At 30.2% G+C, this 15,077-nt stretch overlaps 1 protein-coding gene across 36 annotated transcripts; it reads right to left on the reverse strand.

Moving 5' to 3' along the window:
- Positions 1–631: 631 nt before the first annotated feature.
- On the reverse strand, positions 632–8,845 carry LOC111278878 (auxin response factor 1-like). 36 transcript variants are annotated; one of them, XR_016343914.1, is made up of 18 exons: positions 8,801–8,845; positions 8,635–8,647; positions 8,158–8,197; positions 7,901–7,988; positions 7,425–7,540; positions 6,534–6,629; positions 6,389–6,445; positions 6,055–6,207; positions 5,875–5,959; positions 4,885–4,975; positions 4,624–4,788; positions 3,837–3,956; positions 3,681–3,756; positions 3,405–3,573; positions 2,840–3,333; positions 2,304–2,494; positions 1,460–1,855; positions 632–1,034 (listed from the first exon to the last, which is right to left on the reverse strand). XR_016343914.1 is itself a non-coding variant. In XM_089764482.1 (15 exons), the coding sequence occupies exons 2-15, from the start codon at positions 7,944–7,946 to the stop codon at positions 1,684–1,686; spliced, it is 2,028 nt and encodes a 675-aa protein (XP_089620608.1). In that variant the 5' UTR covers positions 7,947–8,005; positions 8,760–8,845; the 3' UTR covers positions 1,169–1,683. The 36 variants fall into 36 exon arrangements, 9 of the variants coding, with proteins under 9 accessions (XP_089620608.1, XP_089620605.1, XP_089620607.1 ...); XR_016343915.1 differs by having other exon boundaries at positions 7,901–7,983; positions 8,760–8,845; XR_016343913.1 differs by having other exon boundaries at positions 8,760–8,845.
- Positions 8,846–15,077: the final 6,232 nt, after the last annotated feature.

Here is a 15,077-nt window from a genome sequence, read left to right on the forward strand (position 1 = left end):
ATTTTAATAAATTTAGATATTAAATAATAATGTTATTAATATAAATTGAACAAATAATAAAATATATATTCTTATATATACCTTAGAATGAGATAGAGTATAGTAGCTTAAATCTTAAAACATAATTTTTAAATATACATTCTCTTATAATTTCTTAGAGTTACTGACATACATATACTATAAGGTAATTTTTATTTTTTATTAAGCATACATATAATATGTTTTTGGATAAATATTATAATTTTATATTCAATTAAATATTAAGATAAAAAAATAATTACATTTTTTATTAATTAAAATTTTAATATTTTTGGAAAAAACTGATGCTTTTACTAATTAATTCAATAATATTTTAATTAATTATTTTTTATTAATTAGCATTAATTAATAAATAATTTTATTTTAATACTATATTTTGCAATTTTTTTTGGAGAATATTTTGCTCATATATCATGATAAAATGATGACACATTTAGGAACTAAGAAATGGTAAAATTTTTTTTCAAAACTAATAAAATTAAATGCACGGATATATATATATATATAAATAAATAAATAAATAAACGTACGGTTATATTTTATCCTCAAATTGTGAAAAAAATATTATCATTTGAAAATGAAGCAGCATAGATAAGATCACAAATGACTCATTTCATTCACCGCTAAATTAACAAAAAGAAAGGAAAAAAAATCAGTCTACTTACAAAGACTTAGTAACAATAATAATAATAAAACACCTTTAGTTGAAGTGACAGACAAAGGAAAGTCTAGGTCTCTTAAAAGTCGTAAAACGTAAGAAAATTGGCGGCTTCATGATTACCTATGAACTTCTTCAATTCATCGGATTAACGTGAGAAAATGGATAGAAATATCGGATCGGATCGATAACACAGCCAAAAAAACCCAGCGGATCTTCCTCTTACAGCTGCCTGCACAATAAGCAGGCCATAGAGCAGCATCTTGGGTCAGCAAGCAAATGAACATACCCTGCTTGAAAACACCAAGTTGTTTGACATAAATCCTACTTTATTAGGCTGCAGAAAAGAAAAAAAAAATTCATAAACCCCCCTTAAATTGCCAACTGTTTTAACACAACAAAATGAAAAAAATAAAAAGGCAACCAAAATATATATATATATATATATATATATATATATAAATCAGCAGGTAACCAAAAGGTAGCAATGCTATATGTATTTATAGACAAAGGACCAATGTGACATGTTGTATATTATATCACAAAAATAAATTGACAGAAAAACAAGGTTAAAAGAAAAAAAAAAGGTGGCGAAGATGATGGAGGAGGTGGAGGACAACTTCCATTGAAGCACGGGAAGGAGAAATAAACTTTTGAGCCTACTTTAAAATCTGAATGAACAATCACAATGAGAAGTGCTTCACAAAAATATTTAAGGGGAAAAGTGAAACAAGAAACTCTAACTATATAAGAAGACCTAACCATATCTTTGAGGCACGCCTCACTCTCCAGATGAATTTGTTGACAGAGCAGCAAGCTCCTAGATATGGATGCCATACTAAGCCATTTCGGAATGGCCATGTCAATGGTGGTATATCATCTGGGTAAATCCAGATATAGACAAAATCTTGAGCATTATATTCCATTTTTCTCAACCTCTTTTATCAAAGCACTATTTTCCTGCGTTGTATAAAGGCCCAGGTACCTTAGCACCCAGGACCAACAACTGATGAACGGTCATCAGGGTTGACAACTGCATCACCACCAGGCCTCGGTGGTATGCTATCATCATTGACCAGAAGTTTTATCTTGGGTGATAGCTTTTTGACTTCATCTGATGTATAGATAAAAATTTTCCTCACCATGTTGCAAAACTCACTGCAAAAGAAGTTCAATGGGATAAAATGGAATCAGTAGCTGAACCACCACTGAGCTCGGATTCACACTGTAGCATAAAATCTCAATTAGATATTTTCAAACTTTCCAAGAATTTTATTTCAATCACTCATTCTCAAAAGAACAATAAAATTTTGTCTGATGAATTGTCAAAGATGAAAGAAAACAACTGAAGCTTATTTCTTAAGATATTATACCTTTCTCACTTGGGCTAAAAGCCAAGTGGTGCGATTTGTGTCCTTTTACCATTTATATTGCCCATCATTTTAATAAGTGGAGAATGTACAAAAAATCAAAATAACTAACTAATCAATAGACATTACACAACATTTTAATGGTTGGATCCTAAGAATCAAATAAGTGATGGATTTAGGAATATCCTGCACCAAGAATATAGAACCAGTGAAAGAGATAGGAAGGCTGAACTTACTTCCAGGGATCATCCCCAACCATCATTATGTCTTCTTCATCATCAGTATAGACAACCTGCCAATTTTTAGCAGATCCACAAAGCTGACCTCTGATGTCAAACATCTCCTCCAGCTTCCCTAGCAAGTCCTTGAAACAATCAAATCGCGTCAAATCAACGGCCCTTCCAACTGCCATACCTTGCATATGAACCTGAAAAAGACACGCTTCATAAAATTCTACAATGTTTGTAACATGCACCACATCCTTCTATGGAAATTTAGAGAGAAAAAAAAAATTTAACGAAATACCTCTGCACATTTAAAGTGCTGCATCAATACACAAAAGAAGTTCACTAAGATGTAAATCAATCTTTTTAGAAGGTTTTCCATAATGTTTCCTCTAGCGTGAAGACAATTTTCAACTAAAATGCAAATAGATCTTGACAAAAAAATCATAAAGTTATGAATAATTAGACAACCAAAGGAATTGCAATCTTTCAAGGGGATTCTAAGGTATTTTCTTACTAGGAAACAAAAAAAAATGTGATTGAATGACCTTTGTGCAGCTACGAATTTGCTTGCTCTGCCACTCCTGAGGAGATCTCATGCATGACTTCTCAGGATCACAACTTATAGAAGGAAGATTAGACCGGTTAAGATTTGATGGATCAGAGTGCTGGTCAGAGTCAGCATCTAGTGACGGAACAGGCCGGTCATCTCCCCCAGTCCCAGAAACTGTAGCCACAGGGGAATTTTCTTCCATGTTCACATTGTCAAGTAACTGAATACCAAACAGCCTGCAGCCATTCCCAGTGCCCTGCTTTCTTTCATAAGATTCTTTGCTAACAACTGGTGCAAAAGATTCTCTAACACTCTCCACTCGGTTAGACCAATATGTTAAGTTGCTAGAAGCTGCTGCCAGTGAACCATTCCCACTGAAGCTAACAGAGTTAGGCTTTCCAGCAGAGGAGAATTTAGGTGATGGCTGTCCACGTTGTGCTTCACAATATGAGAAAGCAGAAGACTCAACCGGTGATTTCCGCATACCTACTGCATAAAGTGTTCAGTTAACATCTCAAGTAAGAGTTAAAACACAGGTACTGACAAGTAAACAATTGTACCAAGTGAAGAAAGATCTGAAGATGATGAAGGTAGAACGGAAGGTCGAGCCCGCTTGTTCCTTTGAGCAGGTGGTGAGTTTGAAGACGTATTAGTTGCGACAAGTAGCTCCAATTCCCATGGGGACACCCTATCAGGACGCAGGATTGATGAAGGTTCATCCCATTGAACCTGGAAATAGCCAAAATTATAACAAGAGTTTCACAAGTCAAATATCCCAAAAGTGTTTCTTGTCTCAATGGAGAACAAATAAGACAAGACAGAAGAAATTGGCTAACCTTTAGAGATCTCCACTCAGAATCAGCCCATCCAGTTGATTTATTATCCCCAACGCCAACAATTGTGCCACTGAATCTACAGGCATGTAAAGGTAACTGGTTAACAAGCACTAACAATTTCATACTCCAAGGAAAACAATGCAGTCAGAAGGATACCTTCTTTCAGGAACCTCTTCACCCTCAAATCTCATTTTGAACCTCATCCCAACAGATGGCTTACTGTTTCGAGATTCAAGATATTTATTTACACTCACGATGAACTCAGACCGACTTGTTCTGATAAACATTAATGCTTGTTAGAACAAATATCCTCTTCGAATATATACAAAAAGAAAACACACGAATTACTCAACTTTAGAATGATCAGGGCTATAAAAAATATTCAGAAGTCTAAACAAATGGAGACCTAAAAAGATCATTGATTTAGTGGACCCCAATAAAATGCCACAAAATAAGAAGAAAAAGGAAAAAGAAAGACATGTACGGGCAAATAATACCATACCCTATGCCATTGTATATATTCTGTCACAATTAATATCACCTTCCTAAAGTATTGGATCAAACTCTTTCATTTGTTTGCATCTGAGGATATATTCCTAAGTCTAATGCACCTCATCCCTCAGGAAGAGTATCTTTAATACACGCTGAAGGAAAAATAAATTATGACCGCAGAACAGATAAAAAGATGCATATAGCCTCAATCCAAAAGAATCAAATTCAGGGTCAAACAAGAAAGACAAATACATAAAATGTACAAATATGCACTAACACAAAATCTGCAAAATCTGATTTCTAATTTTTAACCAAATAGTAAATAACATAAAAATCATGATGATGATGATGATAATGATAAAAATAACAACAAAAATAGCTAATACAATTGATAAAAGGACAGAGGATGACATAGGGGTGGAATTGGTTCACTCTGCAAGATGTTACAAACCTGGGCTTGTAGAAGACAGAAAACATACTTCGGGTAGCAATGGCATGAGATGCAGTGGCAAGCACCCCGAGATGCATGCTATGACTAGATATAACAGAAGATGGCATGTTTGCCTGTTGTCTCATAAGCCTCCTCACTCCAACACGCAGCTCCCCATTTGCACCCCTGGAAAGCAGTAAATATGAATACATAGGTCAGTGGATTAAATAAAAGAAACAAAAGAGAATAGATATCTTGTTTGCCAAGAAAGACAGATCTTGCCTCAGGAATATGAATGCATCACCAGCTACTAATTTTTTGGAACTAACAAAGACACTCCACCCAGTAGTGAGTAAATGGCGCCTAGGTTGCCCTGCAAATAAAAGTTAACATGCTAATGGTAAGAACTGATAATATTACCTTCAAATCACTGCACATCAGAGAAGTAAGAGATGCCTGAAAAGATAAACTATAAATAATACTTTTAATTTTTCAACTGTAAATGAGTACCCGCAAATTAGAGAGATTGAAAAAAAATAGAAAAATTGAAGAACCCATCAGACGGCTCTGAATTATGATAACGGTGCAAAAACAGTGAACACATTCTGTTCAGAAACAAAAACAGCTAGATGTTCGCAAGCATGATGATTCACCTTTCAAAAGCCCATAGTTCTTTATAAAGGGATCAACCTAAAACAAATTTTCATTTAACTTCCTGAGTTTTCACTTTAGAAAATCAATTCTTCCAGTTTCTATAAGTATCAATTTCATGATTCATGAAAGACACCAATCTACTTAAAAAACTAATATTAACTTAACCATTTGAAGATGACATGTGAAGAAGCATGCCACTGAAACAAATAAATACTTCAACATTTTTTCTAATAAGTTATCCCACTGAAAAGAGCCAGTTGTCCCCACATTGCTATTGATTCCAACTCCATGAAATTTTAGTGGCAACCAACAAGTGCCTAAAAGGCTCTTCCCTAATTCTAACAAACTATGACCTATATAATTTCAAGATACTTGATTCAAGGTCATAAGATGCTTGGAACTTATTTGTCTTTAACTCCATATTCATAAAAGTTTATCAAAATTCAAACATTAAAAGTTCTAAATGTGCTAAGCACTGTAAAAGAAGTGCCAAGTAACCAGATAGCGTAAAATACAAAACAACTTTGAACAAGCTTTCAGCCAAGATGCTTGAAAATTTTGTAGCTCTCACTAAGGCAACTTAGTAAAACATCAGCCTAAAAGACAATGATATATAACCTCGAAAAATATGCCGAAAATGCCACTCATTGCCATGCAGATCAGTTGCAACCAATTCCTGCCAAGGTGGCTGCTGGGTCATATCCTGGGAAAAAAGGAACCACATAGAAAATTCAGAAAATTTCTAACATATGGAGTATATCAAAATGAAGGAAATACAACCAATGTGTTTAAGCTGACCAGTGGGGGCAGACAATCATCAGCATGCCGACGCAAAACTGAGAATCCACCATGGGTGCTTGTGTCAGAAGCAGTAAGAGTCTTGCAAAATGAATGGACTATGCACCTTTCTGGTGCTGGAAGTGGGTCATCCGGGCTTGTAACCTCGCTTTGCTGGACCATATTGGAGAAAACAAATAAGTCAGGACAGCCAAAATGTACAGAGAGATATATACTACTCATTCAAAGTAATTACAACAAGAGATTCTAGAAACTAAATGTAGCTTTTGAACATCAGCTACATGTTATGATGAAAGAGAGGGAGGAAAAAAGACAAGGTGAGGAGAGAGCTCACATCTGCTTCAGGTACTAGAGTTATTTGCCCATAAACTTCATCTGTATCAGGTTCAGCCTGCTCTTGAAAGTAAAAGTCCTTAGCACAAGGAAATGAAGTAGTATAACTCAAAAGAAAGTAAAACCAATAAGTATGAATAACTTACCTTAAGCTGAACGGATGCCACTTTGCAAAGTATTTTAGATGGCAGATTGAATGAAGGCATTTGATGTTCTAACCCCTGATGCATTGATGCCTCAAGCTGTATATAGAGAACAAAAAGAAAGAAAAAAAAGAGAACTACTAGAGATAAATAGAAGGAACATGTGTAAAACTATAAAACCTAAACACAAAAATGAATAATGACTAATAATTAGGGATAGAAATCTTCAATAGATACCATGGAGTTTTATTAGAAAAACTCAATCAAACACAAAGGCATTCTAATTAATCATCCAAATATATAACAAACATGAACTTGACTGTAACCATCAGGCAACTGACACACAGAAAGATATTGCAAGCAAATTGCATGGCATACAAACATTTGCAGATATACATACATAACAGATATATATTATTACACAATCTATACATCGAGGAAATTATATCTATCTATAAACCTTCAAAAGTTCATTGCATCATATGAATTGATAGCAATTCTCAAATATGTTAGAACAATATAAGTTAATAAGGTTTCAAGGCAATGCATAAGAAGTTCATTTTTTTCCCTCGCACATATTATTATTAGTGATTCACCAAAAAGAGAGAATCATACCAAAATTCAAAAAAATCAATGCCCAATATCAATACCAGATAATTTCTAGCCCAAGATAACCAAGAACCAAGAATCATGCTTGCAAATAGTAAATGCTAATTGGATTAACTAATATGAAAAGAATATTGACAGAAGGCAACTCAAAATAAGAACAAAAAGGTAAGGGTTTACAAACCCATCCAACCAAGGTTTTAACAAGCACAACTCGAAGCAGATTAACATTTTAACTTATGAAATATAACCAATTTAAAAAATTTATTAGATGTACAGTTGACATACCTGTTCCATGTGACCTTGTGGAAAGTAATAAACACGCTCCCCATCACGAGGAAGTGTGACAAGTGGTCCAGCACAGGCATGCCATAGTTCCCGATACAAAGAATCATCTATGACACCTAAAATGTGTAGACAAAGATGACAAAATAAATTGAAGTCACCATAATATTCTTTAATACCAAGAAATATATCTGCTATGCTTGTGAACCAACAGTTCAGCTTGAAACATAATGCAGCATCCCTTTCGAATTTAATGTAGTATTGTGTAGCATTTCATGCAAATATCATTATGGTTGCAATCAGCTCAATCCAATCCCTATCATGAATTTTCATTTAAACTACAATGTTAACTATCAACCACTGCGAATTTTCTCTCTATATTAAAAACATGGAAAAACATGTACACCATGTCATAAACATTTACTCAGCTCAAAATTCTGTTCATTTAAGTTGCAAGAAGAAAAGCTACAATCACAAACCTGTTTGTTGTTCAGCAGATGGAAGATTTGAAGCCGCAAATGCCATAGAAACACCACCACAAAGCAATCAATATATGGAAACCCTGTGCTGTGATAGAACAATGGCTGTATTAAAGGAGACAAAACTGGATTTATACATAAATTAATTTCCCCACCAAAAAAGAGAAAAACCATTAATTAAGATTGCATTTACTATTACTTTATGGTTTCTTCTGATTATACTACAAAGCAGACTGATCAAAAGCCTTTATTACTACCTATGTGTCAGTCTCCTCTACTTTGCGCCTTAAATGAACCCTAAAACAAAACAAATATAATATGAAAAGAAACCCAATAATTGTGCAACGATCCAAATTGTTCTTTACTATAAAAAGAAACCCAAAATTTAGATTTCTAAACATGAAAACTGAAACCGAAAATGGGATCAACCCCAACAATTGTGCAATTACGGAAATCACAATAATTATGCATAATTATCATATACATGACAAAGAGAGAATATAATGAAAATAGGTTTTTTATAAAAGGAATTAAAATGAATTGGGATCTAATAAAAATATCAAAAAAAAATAAAGAGGAACAGTGAAGAAAACTAATTGGGTCAGTAGTAAGCAAAATTTTCAGTCTTGCAGTGCAATCATGAATCAGCATTTCTTCCCCTCTTTTCTTCAATTCTTATCAACCAAAGTACACAAAAAAAATATTAACTTAAAAGAAAAAAAAAAAAAGCATACCTTTGAGTACTCACTGTTCAATTGGAAGGATCCAAAGAGAGAAAAATTAGGGCCTGAAAAAGAAAGCAGATCCAAAAATGCGCAAAGAAATTGAAAAGAAAAAAGAAGAAAGAGAGAAGGCAAACAGTTGGAATGTGTGTTAATGTTCGGTCACAGCTGACACGACCTCTATCGGCTATGGCTGCCTCTATTTCTGTTCTTTTTCTCTCTCTACGTTTTTTCTTTTGTTTTTGTTTTTATATTGTTTCTTCTCTCTTTCACATTCAAAATAAAGGTGTAAATGATACATTAATATTCACAAGCTATTCGAATTCGATTTGAAGAAAATTTGAATTCAGTTCGATTCGAAGAAAACTTGAATTCAGTTCGATTATTATCGAGCTTGAACTCGAATAGCTCGACTTATCGATCGAACCGAATTCAAATATTTTTATATTTCATTCGAGTAACTCGCAAGTCTAATCGAATTTTTATATTTAAATATATTTTATTATTTTAATTAATAAAATATTTCGAATTCGAGTTCGAGTTCAAGTATAAATAATCGAACTCTTATCGAGTATACGAATCGAGCTTATTTTTATATATCGAGTTTAATCGAGCGAGCTCGAGTAACTCGAATTCGATCACGAATTGAACTCGAACTTAAAAAATAAAATTCGATCGAGCTCGAATCAAGTATCGAGCCTCGAATTGTGAGTCGAACTCAAGCTCAAATTTCTCACTATTTAACTTGACTCGACTCGACTCGATTACAGTCCTAATTTCAAATACTCTAATAAAATAAAAATTAAAAAAATCCTATACTTCCATTTTATTACATTGTTGTTTGTCTTTAAAATTTTATTTTAATTATTATTTTTATTGTAAAAACAAATGAAAAATAGAACAGCGGCTGCCGTTCAAATTCCCACAGCGTCATTGGGCTGTCTTGTCCCTCCGTTAACGCGCAACAACTCCCCATTAATTTACCTTATTCGTTTCTTATTTTAATTAAATAAATAATTTATTATTATTTAATTAATAATAATAAATCATAGCCTTGTAATACGGTCTTAACAAATTGATTTGAGGCTTATATTTTCCTACTCTCCTACTTACGAGTAACTAGTAAAAAAATCCGTTGGAAGTTACCAATTTCTCCCACGGGATTTAAATATTTTACAATAAATGCACATTAAAAAGAATTAAAGAGTTAGGTATTAGGGCTTTATATTTGATTTATTATGAAAGGATATTATTTTATTAATGATATAAATTATATGATATTATTTTATTAATAAATAAATTTTTTTAAATATTAATATTTTATATTTTTTTAAAGATTAATATTTATTTATTAATGAAATTTTATTATTTGATAATTCTGTTCATTGACAATATATTAAATATAAAATTTTATTATAATCATCATGTAAAAAAATTACTTATAATAAAAAAGATAGAGTGAATAAAATCTAATTTAAAAATAAATACAATCTTTTTGTCACCTCTTAATTGATTATGAAATTACCAAATCTATTTATCATGTGATTTATTTAAAAAAAATAAAATTATTATCATGTGATTAAAATTTGAGTCATAATATCCCTAAAAAATGGTCATAAATGCTTTTCCTTATCTAAACATCTAAATAATAATATTGAAAGTAATTTCTCAATTACAACTATTCACAACATTATTTTTAAAAATTCTAATTTATGCTATTTGTTATATTTTGAATAGTTTTTATATAAATTTAATTATTTATTATATTAATTAATATGATAGAGTTGAATAAATAAATTCTTGGAATTCTAAATTATTTTTTTTTAAATGAAGGTTAAAGGTGTGCAAAATCAAGGAATGGTAAGTGAAGAAAATACAATTTTTAGCGAGTTCAAAATCAAGAGGTCAGGGGTTGAGAAGCAGTGATTGTAGAGTAAAGGAAGTGAGCAATTTGCTTCAAAGTTTGAAACTTGAAATCCCTTTTACTTTCCTTTATTCATTATTTTCGTATCATTTCAAACTCTAATTTTTTGCTCTCTTCTTTTATGGTATTGCATATTTTTCTTTTTAACTCTATTCTCTTATTTCCTTTTTTACTACTTTCGTCAATGCTTGTTTCCTATGAATGCCACATATTATCATTTATATGATGAGTTTTTTTTTATTTTTTCTTCAAGCTATAATCTAAGCAGGATCGTTGTGTTTTGTTCAAGTATCATAGCTTCAAAGTAAATTTTGAAAAAAAACTCAAGGATTTGCATTATAAACCTTTTTCAGTAATAAAGGCTTTTTTTTCTCATTTTCTTTCAATATTTTGATTTAATTATAGCTTGAGTAGGCATCTATGAAACTGAACAGGCCATGCTTGATGTTATCATCAACTAGCCAATTTATGTTGGGAAGGAAAAAAAGTATCTTTTGGGTAAGTTTTGTTGAGGTCAATAAAATTGACGTAAATTCTCTATTTTTCACTGTACTTTTTCATCATGATCATATTAGCTATCCAATCGCGGTAACATGCTTTCCTGATGAAATATGTTTGTATAAGTTTATCGACCTCTTCCTCGATAGCTTTTTGCCTCTCTGGGTTAAAAGTCTATTTTTTTTATCAAACTGACTTCATGTTTGGGTCAGTCTGTAACATATGGACTATCACATTAGGATTAATCCTCAACACATCTGATGACATCCATGCAAACAGGTCAACTTTATTTCCTAATAGTTGAATTAGTTGTCCTTTATAGTCAAGCTTGACCCCGATTTACACACATTTTTCAGGATTATTCTTATAAAATAGTATAGAGATGAAGTCATGTATTGGTTCTAATATGTTGTCATTGATTTTAGGTTTCTGATAAATTATTTCTTTCTAGTCAGGACTGTTTCCTACAAGAAAGACAAGTCCTAACATAATAGTTAGTTTTTGGTTGTTAGTAAAATGGGGTGTAATAAAAAAGTAAAACTGAGTCAAAATGTAGATTTCTATTTTAAATTTTTTTATGGCCAGCTTAATAGCTCAGTCATGTTAACAAATATGTATGCTAGCTTGAGAGCTTGGCTTCTATAAATTTGTTCAAAATTTGTAAAAGTTTGTGGCTTATATAAGTATAGAGTTTAAGAACTCAGAATGACTTAAAAGCGTGTTTCTTTTTTGTTGGTTTTTTATTACTTCTTACAAAGTTGTTTTGCTTTGCTTTTTTCACTTCTTTAATCTTCACGTTGGTCACCTTTGTCTTTTTTGGCTTTTTTCTTTGGTCAAACTATCAATCTGCTTCTTAGTTTTATACTTAATCGTCATGAAAATAGCATTGTCTCATCATGGATTGATCTCCTTTGACCTCTTCAATTTTGTTTGGTGTTAAAAACTTGATCTTTAAGTGAGAAGTTGAGCCAATTAACTACATAACAGACTCGTTATATCAGCCTAGAATCATGTTGAAGGTTAAGGGTACGTCCATCACCATAAATTCAATAACTGAGGTGATGCTTCTTGGCTCAATATCCAATGTGATTGGCAGCCTGATTATCCACTTTATTGGCATATGCCCATTTTTAAAACTGATCAAAATGTTGGTAGATGGCTTTAGCATTTTAAGTGTTATTGAAATATTTCTTTTTCTCTTTTATAAACGTAATATCAACCTAGAATCATGTTAAAGGCTAAGGGTACGTCCACCACCATAAATTCAATAACTGAGGTGATGCTTCTTGGCTCAATATCCAATATGATTGGCAACCTGATTATCCACTTTATTGGCATATGCCTATTTCTAAATCTGATCAAAATGTTGGTAGATGGCTTTAGCATTTTAAGTGTTATTGAAATATTTCTTTTTCTCTTTTATAAACGTAATTTTTTACTTTTTAAATTATGATCCTTTGACTTAGGAATCCTTTAACAAAATTCTTATAAAAGCATCTCTAGTAAAAAAATAATAATATGTTATAGCTATTTTGATTATCCTAATGGATTTTTTTAATTCTATTTGCATTCATTATAGTTGTCAATCCATTTTAAAGAAAATAATAAAGAATTTGCATAACATCAATCAAAGTATAAAAACAACAAAAAAATTGTTAACATCACATAAATTGTTAATATTATTATGCAAAATAAGTAGAATAATAGAAGTGACATACTTGTTAACTCAATTTTTTGTAAATATTAAACTTTGTAAACAACCAATTTGACAAATCTATTATCATAATTGAAGGAATTTTTAAGTAAACAATTTCTATGTACGCATAAAAATCAAAACATCTAATATAGAATAATTGTTAATTAATAAAAAAGTAATGCATATGATCTTGTTATTTGTCTTTAAAAGATCACACAACATCAATGATCTTTTTAGTAAGCAAATCATAACAGAATGCCTTACATATGAAAGTTAACATTTAAAGAAAATAAATAGAAATAGTTTATAATAATTTTTTGAAATGCAAACTAACTTAACAATAATGGTCCTTGTATTAAGTAATTCACAAAAGAATTTTACACAAAACATGTAATTTTACAAATAAATTAACAGGAATAGTGTTTAATTATTTTTTGATATTGCATTCAAAATTTTAGACTATTTTAAGAAATTAAATAACAATGTTATGTTGAAAGCTTCTTATAAAATTGTTTCCATACTGAATTAAAAAGACATTTGAAAACTTGATATAAGTATTAGTCGAATATATACTTTTAATTAAAGTTGAAAATCCGTGTAAATTTGAAGGAATGAATCAAAGACTCTTGAATTGAATTCTTAAAATTTTTTATGACTTTGTACTTTAGGTTTTGTCAACAAAGGATTCTATAAAAGAAAAAAATGGTAAATCAGTGAGAATATGCAACAATAAAATGCAAACTTTTGAATCAAATTCTTTTTTTTTTTTGTTTCATTTTCTCATAAAAGCTTTTGGAAGATTGAAATCATGCATTACTGAATGAATAATCGATTGAGAAACAAAAATGATGGGATAAGAAAAAGGAAGAGAAATATTTGGTCATTTTGAATTTAATCATGGAAACCTTTTCCTTCATCTTCATGAATGAATTGGTTTGTTAATGAAGAAAATCCTAAAAAAATACTTACAAAATTAAATTTTATGATAAAAGAGACCAAAGGTATTGAAAACCTTAACGTTATGGTGCTAAAATGAGGAATCTTGTTTTTTAAGACTTAATAAATGAACGAATAAAAAGAAATTCTAAAAGTAAGAAAAAAAATCCAAGAGGCATCTATACTACTATTTATACTATCTATAAAAAGAATCCCGTAAGCCTTTTACACATGATAATAATAATAATAATAATAATAATTATTATTATTATTATTTTTTGGGATTTAGTGGGTTTTAGGATGCAAGAGAATATGGATAAGTCTTCTAGACATGACAACTATTATTCTTTTGGTTTAGTGGGCTTTGAGGTATGAGAGAATATAAGTTGTTTATAGGTTGGATTTTCAAAAAATTTGTTGTTGTATAAGTTTTTTACACATAATAGTTATTCATTTTTTTAGGTTTAATGGGTTTTTGGGTGTGAGGAAATGGAACAGTCCATTTTTAAAAGTTTAATGGGTTTTTGGATGTGAGAAAATAGAACTTACTTTTTTGGTTGGATTTTGTTTGAGGGAGTTTACTTTTGTATATGAATTTGTTTCATATTTTTGTTTTATTTAATACATAAAGCAAAATTGTACTATTATTTTTTATTCTCTCACTAAATTGTAATACTTCTTTTATATGTCTAACTTTTAATTTTTTATTTGATATATAAATGCAAATATAATACATTTAAATATCTTTAATTCTATTTTTATAATACACTTTAGAAAAATTATTGATCTCAATCAATCTTAGACAAAATAAGATTATAACACTAAAAATATGACACGTAGTAATTTGTTGGATAATTATTCCCTTTTAGTAAATTGTAATATTTTTTTTATATGTCTAACTTTCAATTTTTTATTTAATATATAAAAACAAATACAATACATTTAAATATCTTTAATTCTATTTTTACAATACACTTTAAAAAAATTATTAATCTCAATTAATCTCAAACCAAACGAAGTTACAACACTAGTACTTATGATAAAACGCTTTTGTTGCCTAAAGAGCACAACATTTGTTAATTTGTTGGACAACTATCCCTTCTATTATATATATATTTTAAGATATTTTAAAATTATATTATATTATTTTATATTTTAAAATTATTTTTTATGATTTTTTTATTTTTTAATATTAAAAATTAGAAAAATTTAATTTTATAAAAAAATTTAAAATTTAATATTAAATATATTAAAATCAAAATTTTTTTTAAATGATGTAAAAATTAATGCATGGTAAATATTTTAGAATGGAGGAAGAATAAATTTAAAAAAGATTATTGTTAAATGTACCGTCGTTTATTTTTTGAAATACTCAAACTAGTTTTTAATATAAGGAACCGA

This window comes from Durio zibethinus, chromosome 8 (assembly GCF_047325235.1).
Source record: "Durio zibethinus cultivar Kanyao isolate XHJ-2024 chromosome 8, ASM4732523v1, whole genome shotgun sequence".
Lineage (NCBI taxonomy): Eukaryota > Viridiplantae > Streptophyta > Magnoliopsida > Malvales > Malvaceae > Durio > Durio zibethinus.